The following is a 20,758-nucleotide window of genomic DNA, read 5'->3' as shown; positions in this document are numbered from 1 at the left end:
TCATGATGTAGCACATTTTGATCATGTGGTTGCAAGTCATCTATACAACTGATGCAGACTACTTGCACTAAAGCAACACAATACACAGCAATTTCTTTCAGCTTGAATTTTACTGGTCAGGATGAAAAACGAAGCAGCCAATCTCTAAGTTCATATTTATTATACAGTATATGATTTTCACACAGTTACTCAAACTAAGGGTGGAAACATTTTGAGCATTTTAGCCATCACTGTGCAGTTCCACACAGTACATGGGCACTTATAATAATCCAGAAAATATTACACTTGAAGTACTGAAACAATCTTCAGTGAAACAGTACAGAAGTAAAACCTCAAAGGAAGTAACTACTTCAAGTGTTTGCCATTCTAGTGACTGATGCCCCCACTCCCCCATCTGAGATTAGCCTGTTCAAACATTCACTTCTCCACACTTGGCTAACTTATTAACAATTCCAGAAAAACTCTCTTTAAAGAGAGTCCTTTGTGCTGCTCATCACTCTTGTCAAAAACAAACTCAGTCATATGTCTATTCCTATAATAATTTCAAAAGGGAATGTTAGACATAATGCAGCCCTGATATCTGGATGGACTGCAGATGTTCAAATTAGCCATTCCTCCCCAGGTTACACTTGCTTCTGCTAACAAGGTGTCCACATTGGCTTTTCTGTCACTATCCCACAATCAAAAACACTTGTTTTCTGAATAAAACATTGAATTGTGCCCAGTGGAGTCTTTTCCTGACCACAGACACTACTCCTCTTATTGCTTATGCTACAACATATACAATTCTGAGGCAGTACAAGGCAATCCCAGAGGATAATAAACATTTATGAGTTTATGAGATGTATGTGACCATTAGTGGCTGCTATAAAATCACATTCTGAAATGGAAAATTAACATTTGCTTTGAAATGAACATGATCATTGGCTGTACAATGCCCTCAGGCAAATGTTTAATATGGGATGTAAGACACAGAGTGGCACAACCAAGCAAATTTTAAAGACATACCCCTTGCTCCTCCAACACAAACGTTATGGGTCATTTGTAAAGGTCATCTTCCCAGGTTTCCAAAGTAGTTTAGAAGAGCACTCAAAATTCTCATTTAGCCGTAACTTCCCACTCCAAATTCATGAATATATACATATCATGAACAGATAAGTACTGGATTTAAAAAAGAATACCTTTATCCTCACACTCTCTCTCTCTCTCTCTCTCACACACACACACACACACACACACACACACACACACACACACACACACACACAGTACTGTGTAAAAGTCTTAGATACCCTTTTTTTCATGCAAACTTTATTATAGATTATTTTATGACTTCTACATTATCATGTCAATACAAAAACATTTTAGAGTCCCAAATGTTCGCTTTCCAGCACAAAATTGTTACAGAAAAAGTTTGTATTTGAGCAGCATATTACATAAGAGACCACTTTTCAGATTTAAAAAAGATAATGAAGGCTACTGGGTTTTGCTGCAAAATTAAGAAGCAAGTGTGACATTCAAAGTGTCCAGAAAAACTGTGGCTGGTTCTGCAAGATGCTCAGTAAAACCTACAGCTCATTTCCTTATAAAACTGCACTCATTCTACCGGAGACTCCTTTTTTTTTTTTAAAGCAAAGGGTCACCTCACATCAAATATTGACTTTATATTGAAGGTCATTTATTATGACTGCTAATTTTTTTATTGTTGAAGCATTTCATTATTTTTAAGCCATTTTTGGTCGACAGCATTTCTTTAAATGTGCCCAAGACTTTTGCACAATATATATATAAAACGTGTGTGTCTTGCAAAAGTATTCATCCCCCTTGGTGTTTGTCCTGTTTTGTCGCATTACGAACTAGAATTAAAATTGATTTTTGGGGGGTTAGCACCATTTGATTTACACAACATGCCTAAAACTTCAACAGAACAGGTTGATTTATACAGACCTCATGTGACAATGACTGCACACAGGTGGCTCTTAATCAACTAATTATATGACTTATGAAGTCTTATTGTGGGCTTTCATATGAAAGGGAGTGAATAGCTATGCACACTCCAGGTTTCTGTTTTTTTCATCTTGTGTGTGTCACAATAAAAATAAATAAAAACAATTTGCACCTTTAAAGTGGTAGGCATGTTGTGTAAATCCAATGGTGCTAACCCTCCAAAAATCCATTTTAATTCCAGTTTGTAATGCGACAAAACAGGACAAACACCAAGGGGGATGAATACTTTTGCAAGATACTGTGTGTAACTAATATATATATATATATATATATATATATATATATATAGGCGGCACGGTGGTGTAGTGGTTAGCGCTGTCGCCTCACAGCAAGAAGGTCCTGGGTTCGAGCCCCGGGGCCGGCGAGGGCCTTTCTGTGCGGAGTTTGCATGTTCTCCCTGTGTCCGCGTGGGTTTCCTCCGGGTGCTCTGGTTTCCCCCACAGTCCAAAGACATGCAGGTTAGGTTAACTGGTGACTCTAAATTGACCGTAGGTGTGAATGTGAGTGTGAATGGTTGTCTGTGTCTATGTGTCAGCCCTGTGATGACCTGGCGACTTGTCCAGGGTGTACCCCGCCTTTCACCTGTAGTCAGCTGGGATAGGCTCCAGCTTGCCTGTGACCCTGTAGAAGGATAAAGCAGCTAGAGATAATGATATATATATATATATATATATATATATATATATATATATATATCACACGCTGGCCTGAAGATATGAAGTTTGTTTTCTCAGGTTGAAAAACTCATATTTTTCATATAAAATACATCGCAGATCTAAGTGACATATTTAAATAATATTGGCTTGGGTTGAGTGGTCTACCATTCAGCAAGCATGATACTGAATGAGTCAAAGACGAGAAAAGGAAAAAAAGCCATTATTATTATTATTATTATTATTATATACACATTCAATGTAACAAACCTGGCAGCCATGTTTGTTTACAAATTTTTACAGTCGCTCACTAGTATAGAAATTTTGTGTAATATGTGTCTTATGGCATTTTCAACTCACTGCGAAAGTTTACTGCAAGTACCGCCAGCGAGCCAAAAAAAAAAACATGCTTCCATGCATGCACAGCAGAAAACTCTCTCATTGAATATTCACATAAGCTCAGACGTGTGGTGTCATGTTGTCTTGACAACCATGCAATATCATAAACCGTATTCAGTGCTTATTCTCCATTGGGTAGAGTGACTTAATATACGTAGGATAAGCGATATGATAATATTGCATGCTTATCTCATCTCATCTCATTATCTCCAGCCACTTTATCCTGTTCTACAGGGTCGCAGGCAAGCTGGAGCCTATCCCAGCTGACTACGGGCGAAAGGCGGGGTACACCCTGGACAAGTCGCCAGGTCATCACAGGGCTGACACATAGACACAGACAACCATTCACACTCACATTCACACCTACGGTCAATTTAGAGTCACCAGTTAACCTAACCTGCATGTCTTTGGACTGTGGGGGAAACCGGAGCACCCGGCGGAAACCCACGCGGACACAGGGAGAACATGCAAACTCCACACAGAAAGGCCCTCGCCGGCCACGGGGCTCGAACCCGGACCTTCTTGCTGTGAGGCGACAGCGCTAACCACTACACCATCGTGCCGCCCTAATATTGCATGCTATCAAACCAAATGAATTAGACACGCTAAAAGGGAATAGAATACAAGTTTTATTCCATCAAAAAAGTGGCCTGTATGTATAATAATTCCCGACATTCCACTCCGATGACTTCAGTCCCAGTGTTTTCTCGCTAACAAAAGGCACATTGTCAAAATGGCGAACCAGTTCAAAATTAAAATTCTTTTGATTAACTTGCATATTTTTGTTGATGTGTTGATGTGTATATAATAGAAAGAATATTAGAGAGAGAGAGAGAGAGAGAGAGAGAGAGAGAGAGAGAGAGAGACTAAGGATAAACGTCTTCTTTTTAAATCCAATACTGCTCTGTTCTTTGTGTGTGTGTGTGTGTGTGTGTGTGTGTGTGTGTGTGTGTGTGTGTGTGTGTGTGTCCCCAACACTACAATGAATTTCTTAAGTCCCAGATTCCCCACCCAAAGGGAAAGGGGAAGAAAATGTCATAGCTGTGCTGAAGATGAAAGTACAGCATTGAAACACAACACAGAATCTAAAAGGTCCTGAAATCATTTTGTTCTGCAGCGTGTATGAAATTCTCTGAAGGACCTACCATAATAGTGCCGCCAGTCTGGGTGCGTAACGGTCTCAGCACCTTTCGCTGCACCAAGAAGTTGGGCAGAAAAACGAGAGGAGGTATTTCTGTGATGGTGGCAACCACCAGAGACCACTGGAGACATAAAAAATACAAAACACACACACACACACACACACACACACACACACACACACACACACACACACATTTGCTTGCTGAAACATAAGTACTGGTTATGTATTAGGATTTCTATGTAAAATCAGATAAAAGCAACAAACAGGGGACAACAAACTACCTGTGAGACAAGAAATAAAAAGTATAACACATGTGATGGCCTGGGAAATCTTTTCAGAGGTTCACATTTTGTCCTAAATATAGTACTGAAAAGCTCTAGCATTTTAAATCCTGGTTGCTGACAGAAGTAAAATTTGTGGGGGGCATTTGAAGATGTCATTCCACTGAAATACAGCCCACCCATCTATCTGAACATTTATAACTTAATTACTGAAATTTAAAAATATATATACATTTATATTGGAAATATTGGAATATTGGAAATAACCTGAGTGCTGAATTTGATTACCAGTACCATTCTCATCAGTCTCTGTCTCATTACTCGACTGATCTCTGTTTTATTGACTAATTGTTTTAAACATTTTAAAAACTTTGTCATCTGTATAGTGTGTGCATGCCCTTCTCTCAGTTTTGCTGATATGATGGCACAGGACATCTTGAGAGCCATTTTGAGAGCCGCTACCTGAAAGTGCTTATGCTCATGATCATTTCTCACATGTGCATTATATGACCAAAAGCCTGTGGATACCTGACAATGACATATATATGTGGGCAATCCTCACACTGTTGCCACAAAGAAAGACACAATTATGCAGAACGTCTTTGTATAGTGTAGCATTACAATTTCCTGTTGCTGGAACGAAAAGGCCCAAACATATTCCAGTAGGACAATGCGCCTGTGTACAAAGTGAGACCCATGGTTTGCAAGGTTGGAGTGGAAGAACTTGAGCGGCCTGGACAGAGCCATGTCTTCAACCCCACAGAAATCCTCTGGGATGAACTGGAATGCTAACAACAGTGATCGTCCTCACTAATGCTCGTTGCTGAATGGGAAAATCCCCAGAGACATGCTCCAAAATCTAGTGGAAAGCCTTCCCAAGAGAGTGGACAGGATTATAACAATAAAGGGAGGACTAAATCTGGATTGGGATGTTCACCAATCAGTTATGGGTGTGATGCTCAGGTGTCCACAAACTTTTGGCCATATGATGTAGGTATAGATTGTGTTCAGACTTTTGCTTGCAAGCTTACTTCTGGTGAATGAAGTGGTGATCAGGCAAACCAATTTGGCTGCCGTGATGCGAAGAGCTAGTGAAACCATCTTCGACTATTTTTGCAGTTTAGAGGCCAATGCACGGTCAAGAGACCTTCAGAAAGTTACTCTTTGCAAATGGGACAGATTCTTACACACTAGCAAAGAAGCATTTTTCCTACGAGTTGGAAAATTAACCATCCGTGGAGTTCATCGACATCTCAAACTACCTGGTGCTGCAGACATCATTCTACACGGACAAACAGATGAAAACCTGGAAGAGCATGGAGGCGTACAACTTTTTACGTGGCTGAGTTCAAGATCTTAGGATCAGGACACTGCAAGATAAATCCTGTATTGTTTATGCCCAGGTAAGTCGGCATTTTGGGGCTTTTTGTACGCATCTTTGCGATGGTTGCTAGGACGCTACAAGTTTTAGTATCGAGTGTAAACAAACCACAACCGGTCGATTCTCAATCCTCCCTGCTCTTCTCTTCCAGGGAAATCATTCACAAAGATCGACAGAAACCCCTTTAAATACCTGGGTATTACAACATGGCAAACATGATCAAACAGTAAACAAAAACACATCTGAGGACTTAAGTGTCTCCTGAACTTCAAAACATCATGAAATAATGGGAAATGGCAAGTGATTTGCGAATCCAAACGAAATAAATCAGAGGAATTCATAAAACCTTTCATGAAGTAATCACTGCAAACTCGAGCGTTCTTCGACTCCGCTCCCTTTGTTCGCAGCAAAAGATTCAAGAGCCACCTTTCTCGTCGTCTTTTGGTAATATTCTTTGCTTTTTCACCCTTTATCAATTCAAGGGAAACCTAGAAGAAACTTTTAGCAGTTTTATAGTTTGTTTGATTCGAACAGCGTAAAACAACAAGTGAAGGGCATTCTAAAAGACTAGCAAGGCGCCCCAGCGATAGTACTACTTTGTAAACAGTGAGCTCAGCTGACCACCACTTCATGTCTTGCATATCTAATGAGGCGGATGTAACGTCGGATGCAACACACCTATACAGCAACTTCATCAAAGCCTGACATTCACTGCACGTGAAAAGCCAGCAGCAAAGGCAAGGTTAGAAAGCAACCTAAATAAAAACTTTCAACATATGCGAGAACTCCTATTGTTTGCTCCTGTGCTCCCCCTACAGTTGCAGAGTGTAATTCACTTTTATACCACGGTCATAAATATAAATGACGCTTTGAGTGGCAGAAGCCAAAGAACCATGTCAACTGAAAAGGCAGAGTAATATTATAGGATTTTACACAAATATGGCCACATAGTTTTATTTATTGCGATTTCAGAGATGAACACTAACAAAGTATAACAAAGTTTTAGTTTCACTGAAATATGCTTGCATTTTCAGGCCATAGACATTGTTTGCAAAGCATTTGAATGTGGAGTGTGTATGTAAAATCGACATGACAGTCACAAATTGCACATAACATACATTGGGCAGTGTAATTTATTACAATCTAGTGGAGATATGTTTGCAAACTTGCAAGCTTTCAAGGCTTATTTGACGTGAGCTTGTCAAAGACTGACCAAACATTTTGGCATGAGCCAAATTTATTTATTTGCATGCTAGCCTGAGACAGGACTAAGGTTAAATGATTTTGTCATCTGGAAAAACTACTAATCTTAGTGAGAAGGGGGATAACACTGATAAGGTTATGGCCTACATCAAAATATTTCATAAATAATATTGGAAGGGATGTACACTCTGTTGCCTGATTGTCATTGTTTCACCGTTAGCCATGTGACGGATCACTGCTTATTTCTTGATGTAAACGTGCATGCTCAGACACCATGATTTGGGTGTGCAAGCTCACCAACAAAGCTAAAACAGCAACAGACAAAAAGCACTTATTACTGGTGCCATTGTCTGAGTGTTATCTAGCAAGTTTGCTAATATCGCCTTGAGATGTAGCTAGCAGCTAAACTGTTGTCAAAATGGGCCAACTTGGGTTATGATCAAAAGCTAGCGAGCCAACAACTTTGCCAAACATCAAACAAGTGCAACACGATGACACAGCAAGGCAGCTAATGTAATATTACTTACTAGTTCAACAGAAAGAAGGTCAACTCAGTGTCTGTCTTGCAGCCTTTTTTAACCTCTCTTAGCTCTCGCCAACAAATAAAAGCCAGTCCAAGATTTACACTTGTCTGGTTACTCGCTCTTCATCTGCTCCTGGGTTCCTCCAACAGCATCTTCTTTGGTCTTTTAACCTCAACTGCCATGATGTCCGTTAAGCGTTCCACAGTTCTCACGGTGCTGTAAAGCATTACGCAGTTCTCGCGAGAGGTCTCAATGACAGGCTACCAGAGTTACATAGTGCTATTACTGGTGAACTTGGCACGAACTTGGACAAGCTATTCTCCCTATTACAAGTCAATTTGCCATGAAAATGATTTTGAAGCTGATATTTTAAGGTAAAAATCTTACCTAAATGTTGCTTTAACGCTGTGTTAAGGTGCATTATTGGCAGAAAAACCTTTGGTCAATACACGACTTTTCATTATATTTTTTTGTTTGTCAGATTTCAGCCACTGCGACATCTGATGGGTTTTCCCAGACCGCCACACAAATCGTGTCATTTATGTTAATATTGTGGCCCCGGTTTCCCAAAAGCATTGTATTGTTAAGAGCATGATCATTTTAAGCATGTGCCTACACTACCAGCTTGAGATGAACACACAATACTTTTGGAAAACTTGCCCACAGTCTCGTAAATCAGGTCCAAAATTAACATTTGGCTCTTTCATGTGAGTTTGCTGTTTGAAGTTACTGGTTGCCAAATCACTTGTAAGTACACTATATGGCCAACTGTATGTGGACCTGACCATCACGCCAATAAGCGGGTCTTCCCCAAACTGTTGCCATAAATCTGAAAGCACATAACTGTTAAGGATGTTTCTGTATGCTGTTGCATTAGAATTTCCCCTCACTGGAACTAGCAAAGCCAAGTTCATGAAGTCATGGTTTGCAAAGGTTGGTGTGGTAGAACCTGCACAAAACCCTGAACTCAGCGCCACTAAACACCTTTGGGATGAATTGGAATGTCGACTGCACCCCAGGCCTCCTCACTCAACAGCAGTGCCTGACCTCACTAATGCTCCTAAGGCTGAATGAGCACATTCCCACAGTAATGCTTCAAAATCTAGTGGCACATACTGTATGGCATTATGATCAGGTATCCCCAAGCTTTTGGCCATACAGTGTATATTGCACAGCAGTAGAACAGGGTAAAGCATATATGTATAAACATTTGGCCACAGTGGAACTGATATACCTCTCTCGAGCCCTCCAAGATATCGTTCTGCATGCAGAAAGAGAATAAATACACAGAGGCATTTTTAAGAGTAACAAACTCCGTCCAATTTATAGAACTAATACTTCCTAACTGAACAAAGTTGTCCATCATCTGAGAACAGTCTCATGCTGGTAAAAGGTGAGATTTGAGGGTGGAAAACACATTCCAGCTCAGTGGTAATTCCTCAGAGCTCTGTTGTCAGTACATGCTGAGATCACGGACAGCAATGGGGATTCACACTGCAACGAGACATGCATCAGTAAACACAGGCAGTGGCCAGGCCACATACTGACCTTGGCATATGCGTTCTGAGCATTAGGGAGTCCCTTAACTTAGCCTTCTTGCAGAGTTAATAAAGACGTGTGGTTGAATCGTGCTTTAAAAAAGCAGAAATGACTGTGACCTGATCGATCTGGAAGGGATCCTGGGAACAAGTGCTCCTTGGGGTGCGTTTTAATTGGGCATGCTTTTTGTCTGTTAGTCTGTCACTGCTAGGAGGAAATGGCAAACCTGAAAGAAGGGTGGAACGTGAAGGCGACAAACACTTAACTGGGTACTTTATATAAGCAATTTGGTTATCTTTTAAACCTTAGAATGATAAATCAGACTTCTTGTCGTCTATTCTCTTTTTGACATCTCACCATTGAACACAAGCTGAGGTACAAGAACAACAATAATCCTAAATAAACCCGAACCCTGCATTTTTTTTTTTTTACTTATCTTTCCATTACGAGCACAGAACGGTATAGTTAGTGTTTTCAACATACCTTAGCAGATGCTAGCTGTTTTCAATGTAACAATTCAAATAAATACAGCATCTTATTCTAGTAGTCTCTCCAAAGCCATGCCCCAAAACACATATCTAGGTTTAATGCTACTACAAGACGGGGAGGTTTCTTAATTAACAGGCAGGAAGACGGACATAAAATTAGACACTTCTCCCTGTCCCGAATTTTTGTTTTTTCTTCTGTTTACAGAACCTAGAGCACCTCAGAGACCAGCAGCCGATTGAACCAGGAGAATGCAAGTTCTATCAGAGACCAGTTTAAAATGCTAAAATATCAACAGTACTGAAAAAGATAGATTTAACATAGCCTTACGTTATAACTTAAACCTACCCTCTAGTAGTAATTCTGTTCATAATGCACCCTGCACACGCCAACTGAATATAAATGTATTTTATTTTCTTTTTATTTATAAATTAGTAGGATTTCTTTATGTAAGTACTGGGAAGTGTTTTTGTGGTCTGAGCTCACCACACATGGACACCTCAGTGAAATACAGTTTGTCACATCAGATATAAAATGTAATAGATAAGATAAACAGTTGTCATTTATAATTTTATATCAGGCAGCGTAACAGCCACTTTAATGTTACATACAGGACTGACTAAATTTAGGGTTGTGTTTTGACCAGAATGTGAGGAGAATATAACCAAATATCATTTAAAAGAAAAAAAAAAGAGAGAGAGACCTGACTAACATTCAACACCTTTGCTAATCTAGCAATGACATGGAAAAATCTTTGTTGAACTTTTGAATTTTTTCTTCCAAAAATGAGACCCAGCAGCCAGTTGCACCAGATAAATTTAAGCTTGATCACAAGTCAGCATATCAGTCCGAAGCCATGCACTGAGAGTAGACAGTGTATTTTGTTTGCACCACAAACACTTAAGCTACACTCTGACAAGTAGTACATGAAGCGATTTTAGATCAAACTTTGGTCACACAGAGTGATGTTCATCACCACCAGCCAATCAGAAGCATCCTCTGAAATAAACACGAAATACTACATCCACAGTCGAGACATGGGAAGCGGTTAGTGCTCATCTTTTTTCAGCATAATATAAATACAACCCCAGTTCTATGATTTGCAAATCATGGAAACCCTTTATTTCATTGAAAATAGTACAAAAACAACACATGTTCATCTCATTATCTGTAACTGCTTTATCCTGTTCTACAGGGTCGCAGGCAAGCTGGAGCCTATCCCAGCTGACTACGGGCAAAAGGCAGGGTACACCCTGGACAAGTCGCCAGGTCATCACAGGGCCGACACAGACACAGACAACCATTCACACTCACATTCACACCTATGGTCAATTAATACCCTGTCCACACTAGGGATTTTGTACCGATACGATACTATTTTCGTACCGCAACACCTGTCCACACTAGCAACTATACCGGTACTGTATGGGTTTCGTACCGGTACAGTATCGGTACTGTAGCGCTTCGCTGTAGTGTGGACAGATGAAGCGGTTCTGTATCGATACAAATATAATGTGCATGCGCAATGAACTATTCCTACTTCTTCCGGGTTATTCATACAATACAATACGCCCGTGCTTTCCAGCTGTAAATAAAACGTCAAAATGGCTCAAAACGACCGTGGAGCTACATGGAGCAAAGACGAAGTTGTGTGTTTGTTGGAGCTTTGGGGAGACGAGCGATGCCAGGAACAGTTGGAACAGGAGATTAGTTTTCTTTGTTTCTTTCTCAACTGCCTCGCGTGTTTTATACAATTCGACTGAATAAATGACCACTAGAAATACAGACTGTACATTGACAACAAAAAGCACACACACGTTGTTTCATCCACCATATTCTCGGAAGGAAGTTACTCAGTAACCACGGAAACATTTCGCGCACGCGCATTTCAACTACCGTGAAAGAAAACCGCAAACATTTCTTACTAGTGTGGACAGATGCACTAAACTGTACTGGTATACTTTGTATTGATACAGTTATACCACTATCGTACCAGTATATGTGAACACAGCTTTAGAGTCATCAGTTAACCTAACCTGCATGTCTTTGGACTGTGGGGGGAACTGGAGGAAACCCACGCGGACACGGGGAGAACATTTCTTAATTTCCCTGTGGGAACCCTCCCAAAGGGATCAATAAAGTTTTATCTAATCTAATTTATCTAATCTAACATGCAAACTGGCGGCACGGTGGTGTAGTGGTTAGCGCTGTCGCCTCACAGCAAGAAGGTCCTGGGTTCAAGCCCCGGGGCCGGCGAGGGCCTTTCTGTGTGGAGTTTGTATGTTCTCCCCGTGTCCGCGTGGGTTTCCTCCGGGTGCTCCGGTTTCCCCCACAGTCCAAAGACATGCAGGTTAGGTTAACTGGTGACTCTAAATTGACCGTAGGTGTGAATGTGAGTGTGAATGGTTGTCTGTGTCTATGTGTCAGCCCTGTGATGACCTGGCGACTTGTCCAGGGTGTACCCCGCCTTTCGCCTGTAGTCAGCTGGGATAGGCTCCAGCTTGCCTGCGACCCTGTAGAAGGATAAAGTGGCTAGAGATAATGAGATGAGATGAGATGAGATGAGATGAGATGAGAACATGCAAACTCCACACAGAAAGGCCCTCGCCGGCCATGGGGCTCGAACCCGGACCTTCTTGCTGTGAGGCAACAGCGCTAACCACTACACCACCGTGCTACCCACAACATATGTTAAAACTGAGAAATGTTATTGTTTTTTGAAAAATATATGCTCATTTTGAATTTAATGCCAACACATTTCAAAAAAGTTGGGACAGGGGCATGTTTACCACTGGAGTGCATCACCTCTACTTTTAACACCACTCTGCAAATGTTAGGGACCGATTCTTAGGAGACCAACTGCTGTAGTTTTGAAAGTGAAATATTTTCCCATTCTTGCCCGATATACAATTTAATTTGCTCAACAGTTTGAGGTCTCTTTTGAGATGAACCTTTAGGCCATGTGGAAGCAGCTTTGGTCACTGGTTTAATTCCCTGGACTGCAGAAATGGCTGAAGTGCCCTTGAGCAAGGCACCTAATCCCCAACTGCTCCCCAGGCTGCTCTCGGGTATGTTGCAAATTGCCCTGAATAAGAGTGTCTGCTAAATGTCTGTAATGTAATGTCGGTCATATTTTTTTCACTTCATAAATGTGCCAAATATTTTCAATAGGACACAAGGTCTAGACTGCAGGCAGGCCAGTTTAACACCCAGACTCTTTTACTACGGAGTTGTAAAAGCTCAAATAGGCAGTTGTAATACGTGCAGAATATGGTTTGGCATTGTCTTGCTGAAATAAAGAAGGCCTTCCCTAAAAAAGACAGTCATCTAGATTGCAGCATGTTTCTCCAAATCCTGTATATATCATTCAGCATTAATGGTGCTTTCCCAGATGTGCAAGCTACCCATACACTAATGCCCCCCCCCCATACCATCACAGATGCTGGCTTTTGAACAGTGCACTTGTAAGCCAGATGGTCCCGCTCCTCTTTAGCCTGGAGGAAGCAGTGTCCATGATTTCCAAAAAGAATTTCAATTCAGGCCATCCTTTAAAAAAAATCCGTTTCCTGTCCACCGGGTGAGCAAAAAAATTTTCAGTAAGGAGGGAGGGATTTTTTTTTTAAACGGATGGATAAGTAATCGCAATGCTGTGTTTGCTTTTTCTTTCAGTACTTTATTACAAAAGCAGACACATTTAATAAAATGACAGTTTAATCAACTGAAACTTGTACAAAAACTTTAAGTTAGCATTTTAAATGCTGACTGCAACATTTGCAAAACTTTTACAAAGGTACTAAAAATGTCCGACACACGGACTTTCTGTAGTTCTAAATCGACCATTAGGCCTAGTTCGGATGAAATTACACTATTAAAATGATCACTGAATGATTTGTTTTTCTGAATCTTTACTATTTTGTTGTTCGCTAGAGTACCATTTTGCGATTTCACACTTAAGCAAATGTTTGAAAACTCCGGATCTCCTTCCTTCATGGTGGCTGCCATTTTTTTGTGCCGCACGGCGCATGCGCAGAGCTGATTCGACAGGGCTTTCCACAAGCGCCGGCTGCCGGCCATACAGTCGACTACACAATTAAGTCCAGCCGGCTACTTTAATGACTATTATTTTTGTAGCCCACAGGCTCTAAGTATTAATTTTCGATTTTAATAAAATTAAATGTTTATCTAACGGACTGACAATAATGTCAAACTGAACCGCACTCATTTAAGTTGTGATTCGCGCTGTTTGTACCGATAACCAAAAATTCCCCGCCGACTTTGTTGGTCAAGGGAGAGTAACTCATCCGCAGCCCCGACATGCGGTGTGTGCGCGCGCACTCGGCGGAGGCAGTAGTGTGTCGGGGCCGTCGGAGGCGACACTGGAGGGAGCAGAAGCAGAGATAACGCTTATTTTGTCTCCGGTAAACCAGTCTTCTCTCGTTCAATTACGTGCTGGCATCAAAAGACACTGTTGGTTGTAAATGAAACCAAGCTGAATCGTTGGAGTGTATTTTCATACACAAATGGAGAAATGTTCGCTGAGTGTTTGTGTAGCCACCACTGCAGACCGTTGTCGTTGTTAATTCATAGCATGCTCAGTTGCGTGAATGTGTCATGCACCAAAAATAAAGAGATTTACAAGCCAGGAACGCCTCATGATGCAATACGCAAGAAAAGAAAGATGATTTACTGCCATTTTACTTTGTATTTGAGTAAAGTGAATAAATAAATGGTCTGTGGAAAATACATTTAATCCTGGGAACTGCGTGCACAGGAGTTTATTATTAGTGATGCAGTGCTATGCATTGCAAACTATTGACTCCCATATAGGGAGCAAAGCACAGCAAACTCTTGTTCTTCCATTTTTCATCTTCTGTACAAATTTCGATTTCAAATAACCCAATAACTGTACATCGCACACAGACAAACAATACATCAAAATGTGTGGCTCGATCAGACTCGCTATGCTATTACTTTGTTCAGCATTCTACGATTTTTTTCGGGATGTAGTCGCGAAAAAAAATCACACAATTTCCCATTCATTTTCTATGGAATTAATTGAAAAAAATCGCACATTTTCAATGTTTTTCAAACATCCGCTGCTCTGGCATGCTTTCACCTAGAGACATGATTCAAACTTTAAAACGTAGACAAACCTCTCCTGTGTGGATCTGGCATTCAACTTTTTTGCTAGGTTCTATACTTTTTGATCAGTCACAGATCAAACACCATGATCAATTCTGGAGAAATTCACACTTTATAATGGGTGTCTATGGCGTTACACTTCAGTGGAGGTCGTTAAGTTAGAGTGTAGACAGCTTGAAAAAGTAGCTCAAACTTTCTCATTTAAACTGTGTTTTCAGCCACAAATTTCACTCTACACACAATTTTCTCAAAAGTTGTAGTCACACTTGTCTTGATTCACACAATGTGTCTACCTGAGCGATAGGACTTACAGTTTTTGAATGAGAAGCCTGAAAGTAAGGAGAGGACAGGCGCGCTGCCCCATAGACTCCCATTATAAACCTGGCTGCTCTCTGACTGCAAAATCAGAAATGTCACTTGTTTTTAACTCGCTCTATTGTCCACATTTTTTACACTAGGGAGAAAAAAATTACATCAATGTGTTCATGGGAGCCTTGTAGCGCTCAATGTGCAAGAATTTTGTGAATAGCTCCTTTCGTTTCCGTGTAAATCAGCGTTGTTCGAGGAGAGGGAACTCTGAGAAAAAGCGCTCTTTGCTTGTCATATTGTGTCTCTTCCCTGCACCTGAGCACCGTTACCAAGGCGACGAGCTCCACTCAGGGAGCAGAGAGGGGAGGGGATGCTCTCTCTCTCTCAAACACACACAGGCTCACAGCATCGGAGCCTCATAGCCTGCGATACGCGCACTGCATCACTCACCATTTCACACAGGGGGATTGTCGTCTCTAGTTTTGTGTTTACTCCCCCCTCCCGGCTGGCTACTTATTTGTAATGGCTGGCTAGTATGAGCCTTCATGGAAAGCTCTGGGAATGCGTAAATGTCAAGTTCGATTTTAGATTTACGAACCCGAAAAAAAATATCGAAAAACCGGCATTAAAAAAAAAATTTCACCCGCACAAACGGCACTCACCCGGCCAGTGGACCGGAAACAGAACATTTTTTAATAATATGCTTCATCATACCACAGGACAGTTTTCCACTTTGCCTCAGTAAATGCCCTCAGGACCAGAGAAGGCAATAGTGTTTTGCATATTGTTTATATATGATTTTAACTTATGGTTTTTGCATTTGTGGATGCACTGATAAACTGTTCACAGATGATGGTTTTCAGAAGTGTTCCTGAGCTCATACAGCAATTTCCACTACAGAATTATGTCCTTTTTTTTTAATGCAATGTCACCTGAGGGCCCGAAGATCACAGGCATCCAATGCTGGATTTCGGTCATGTCCCTTGCGTTGAGAGATTTCTCTGAATTATCGGCATTGTTTGATATTATGTGCCGTAGATGTGATCTGCAAATTATTTGCAATTTTATGAACTGTTAATTCAGGATCGGTGTTCTTAAATTGTGGCACTATTTGCCCACAGTCTTGCATAGAATGGGAAACCGCTCCCCAGCTTTACTTCTGAGAAACTCAGCCTCTCAGAGATTCTTTTTTAATAGCCAATCAGGTTACTGACTTGTTGCCAGTTAACCTTATTAATTTTTAACATTACACAACTTTTCCAGTCTTTTGCTGCCCCTGTCCGAACTTTTTTGAAACGTGTTGCTGGCACTAAATTGAAAATAAGCATTGGTTTTAAAAATTTTGGACACAACTACTCATTCATAGGTTTTTCTGACAATTTTGATTGACTGATTTTGCAGGGAAGAGAGTGCATGTTGAGAAAAAAATCTGAAAAGTAGCGGGGGGGGGGCCGGCCCGCAGGTCCCCAGTGGGGTCCAGGGGCAACGTCTCGGTGAGGGACCAGGGGGCGAAGCTGATGGATTTTGGCGATTTAAACACCCAAAACCCATTAATTTTAGCAATGAAATATATGTATTTTTCTCGAAGTTGATATCCCAATTCAACATGCCATCAACTGAAACTTTTGTGTCATGACAAGTGTTCTTTCTTAAATATCATGTCCCACCTTGTTTGACTTTTTCAGCATGTTCAGTGCAACCTTTTAGGTTTTGAAACAATAGACCCATAAATCAGGGATGAGAATGAAAAATATTTTAAAAGTCTGAAAAAACCAGGGCGGGGCCCGGGGCTAATGATTTTTGGCTTTTTTTTTTTACCCCAAAACCATTAATTTTATCAGCAAAAATTTGCAATTTATTTTGAAATAAATTCCCCTTCTTGGTGGACTCCCAGGTGAAAATGATTAATATGGTACAAGAGACTTGTTTTTAATCACTTCACATTTGATGATTTCAAAAAATCAATGCACCTTTTAATATAAACGAGCTCTACAGTATTATATTTCTGCATTTTAGCTATTCATGTCTTTGAATACTCTAATCCTTTAAAATGAAGTGCAAACCAGAAAAAAGTTCTATCATATAATTCTCTTAAGCTTTCTTCTGATGTTATCATGGTAGCAGGAGGTCTTGCATATTAAGCAGGCAACATTCAACATCACTTATCACTTCCCTTTCAACTGTTGTGTGTACTAACTAGGATTTATCTGGACAGGATGTTGTGTAATGTAATACATATACCATATGGTCAATTTGAAGATCAAGATGGTGATTTTGAATTAAAGAACAGGCATGTACAATGGGCATTACATATTGGAAATTTTTTTAAATCAAAAACTATAAGTTTATCTCGGCCTAAAAAATTTGGGCAGACGCTCCCGCGCGGCACATGCCAGCAACCCCCCCCCATGAAATGAGCAATAAGTAGGAGAGTTATACATGCTATCATACTTAAAATTTCATTAGAAATATAGATATGATACTATGATTCTCCCCAACATGCTACATTAGATAAGCTAACCCCATTTATAAAAGATACACACTTATATATGACATGTAATTGACATATATTTTTTGGGGCGCGCGCTCTCTCTCTGCCATGCCGATCCTGTAGGCTGCACTGAACTCCGGTCCTCGAGAAAAGAGATAAAAGCCCGCTCACACTGAAAGCTGATTGGCTTATTTTGCTGAGTAACCCAATCAAGATGCTTTTTGTCTGGCATGCGCTACATGAACAGGCACACAGGCAGTGTTGCCAGATTGGGTGGTTTTAAGTGCATTTTGGTGGGTTTTGAACATATTTTGGGCTGGAAAATGTCATCAGTATCTGGCAACACTGCACACAGTCTCCCTCGCGCACCCCCTCGCGCGCGCACATTCTAAGATGCGTGATGCAGACCTTAATGTTGCGCGCGCACGCTCTTGCTCGCTTCTATCAATATGCAGGAGACTCCCGGAACTTCCGGGAGACTTGGGATGTCTGCGTTATAAGGTGACCACAGATCGTTAATCATACCCCCCCCCCCAAAAAAAATTCTCAACGGATTTACATCGATCTCAAAAACTATCATTTTGGTCTGAAAAAGTCGGAAATCCGCCAATCGGCGGAAAATTCTCATCCCGGATTTTGACAGTACTGAAGACATCAAAAACGATGAGAAAATATATGGAACATGTGGAATTATGTGGTAAATACACACACACACACACACACACACACACACACACACACACACACACAAAACCCCGATTCCAAAAAAGTTGGGACAAAGTACAAATTGTAAATAAAAATGGAATGCAATGATGTGGAAGTTTCAAAATTCCATATTTTATTCAGAATAGAACACAGATGACATAGCAAATGTTTAAACTGAGAAAATGTAATCATTTAAAGAGAAAAATTAGGTGATTTTAAAATTTCATGACAACAACACATCTCAAAAAAGTTGAGACAAGGCCATGTTTACCACTGTGAGACATCCCCTTTTCTCTTTACAACAGTCTGTAAACGTCTGGGGACTGAGGAGACAAGTTGCTCAAGTTTAGGGATAGGAATGTTAACCCATTCTTGTCTAATGTAGGATTCTAGTTGCTCAACTGTCTTGGGTCTTTTTTGTCGTATCTTCCGTTTTATGATGCGCCAAATGTTTTCTATGGGTGAAAGATCTGGACTGCACTGGTCAGTTCAGTACCCGGACCCTTCTTCTATGCAGCCATGATGCTGTAATTGATGCAGTATGTGGTTTGGCATTGTCATGTTGGAAAATGCAAGGTCTTCCCTGAAAGAGATGTCGTCTGGATGGGAGCATATGTTGCTCTAAAACCTGGATATACCTTTCAGCATTGATGGTGTCTTTCCAGATGTGTAAGCTGCCCATGCCACACACACTAATGCAACCCCATACCATCAGAGATGCAGGCTTCTGAACTGAGCACTGATAACAACTTGGGTTGTCCTTCTCCTCTTTAGTCCAAATGACACAGCGTCCCTGATTTCCATAAAGAACTTCAAATTTTGATTCGTCTGACCACAGAACAGTTTTCCACTTTGCCACAGTCCATTTGAAATGAGCCTTGGCCCAGAGAAGACGTCTGCACTTCTGGATCACGTTTAGATACGGCTTCTTCTTTGAACTATAGAGTTTTAGCTGGCAACGGCGGATGGCACGGTGAATTGTGTTCACAGATAATGTTCTCTGGAAATATTCCTGAGCCCAGATTTCAGATTTTGTGATTTCCAATACAGAAGCATGCCTGTATGTGATGCAGTGCCATCTAAGGGCCCGAAGATCACGGGCACCCAGTATGGTTTTCTGGCCTTGACCCTTACGCACAGAGATTCTTCCAGATTCTCTGAAGCTTTTGATGATATTATGCACTGTAGATGATGAGATGTTCAAACTCTTTGCAATTTTACACTGTCAAACTCCTTTCTGATATTGCTCCACTGTTTGTCGGCGCAGAATTAGGGGGATTGGTGATCCTCTTCCCATCTTTACTTCTGAGAGCCGCTGCCACTCTAAGGCTACATCCACACGACAACGGCAACGAGATTTTTTTTTTAGCGGGTAAAAAAAAAAAAATATCGCGTCCACATGGGCAACGGATCAGTAAAATATCAGGTCCATATGGCAACGCAACGCTTGCTGAAAACGATGCAATACACATGCCACACCTCTACGTGCGCTGTAAGACGGTCCCATCGGAGACACCAGAACAATAGAAGAAGTAGGACGCATGCGCATGTAACGGGTTTATTTTTTTCCACTTGCCATTGTGTGTAGTGGTGGGGAAATTCTGCGCTGGCCCTTTAAGAGCGCAGGTAGTTATGGGAACGAGGCGCTGGCCTCTTTCAGTTCATTTTGGAAATGTAAGCGCCAATGCCACTGGACGTTTGCAGCCCATTCTCAGCAGTGTATTTGTGTCTCATTTTTTCAGAATAAAAAGACTGGTGAACAACACAACGCAACATCTGTTACACGCATAAACCCCTTCTTCTCTCCGGCGTGAAGCACTCACAGGAACAAACACACAACAACAACAACAAGATGGCTGCGACTACGCGAGGAAATCGTGCCTTCTGTGTGTACAAATTAGTTTTATTAGTGTGCATAGTTTTATATAACTTAATTTTCTTATTGTGTGTGAACATTTTGAAAAGCATTTTTATATAATTTATATAACTTTTTATATTGTGTGTGAACATTCTGAAAAGCAGTCTTATCCAATAAAAAAAGAAATTCAAGAAATGGTTCAGGTACTTGTTTATTTAAAAGAAAAGCTGTATACAAAAGTGAATGCAATGCAGTGGTTCATACAAAACAGTCTGTTGAAGGGTCTTCTGACCCTTTTCCCCTCTGCCTCCATTATAGTCAGGTAACTGTTGCTTTGTGTGGAAGGCTGTACTTTCTGTTCATCAAAGCAGGTGTAAATTGTCTGTCTGGCAGGTCAGTCAGGTTAATGTGTAAACAATTTCAATTTCTGTTGTTACGAATGATGCGCGCGAGAGTGCTGCTTGTTCTAGTCATGTGGTTGTGACGTCATCGTAAACAAATCAGTTCTACTCATCCAGACGACTTCGCAACGGCTCCGTTGCCAGATTTTTTCACTCTGGAACCCATTCTCAAAAGATTTCGTTTTGGGGCACCCAAAACGCCAGTGCCGTGTGGACGCCAGGCAGAAACGATTAA

General features: G+C 40.9%; 1 protein-coding gene across 3 annotated transcripts in view; it reads right to left on the bottom strand.

The window, feature by feature from the left end:
• The window catches only part of hdac11 (histone deacetylase 11), a 147,034-nt gene that overhangs the window by 92,696 nt on the left and 33,580 nt on the right, over positions 1–20,758 (bottom strand). For 2 of the 3 annotated variants that reach the window (XM_060909879.1, XM_060909880.1), the window contains exon 5: positions 4,205–4,321. The exons of the other annotated variant lie outside the window; for it this stretch is intronic. In XM_060909879.1, coding sequence (XP_060765862.1) covers positions 4,205–4,321 — 117 coding nt within the window. The remainder of the gene's footprint in view (positions 1–4,204; positions 4,322–20,758) is intronic. 3 annotated transcript variants of the gene reach the window in all.

Source organism: Neoarius graeffei, chromosome 26 (genome assembly GCF_027579695.1).
Source record: "Neoarius graeffei isolate fNeoGra1 chromosome 26, fNeoGra1.pri, whole genome shotgun sequence".
In the NCBI taxonomy this organism is placed as follows: Eukaryota; Metazoa; Chordata; class Actinopteri; order Siluriformes; family Ariidae; genus Neoarius; species Neoarius graeffei.
The sequence above is the reverse complement of the archived record's forward strand: the minus strand, read 5'-3'. Positions and strand labels throughout refer to the sequence as shown.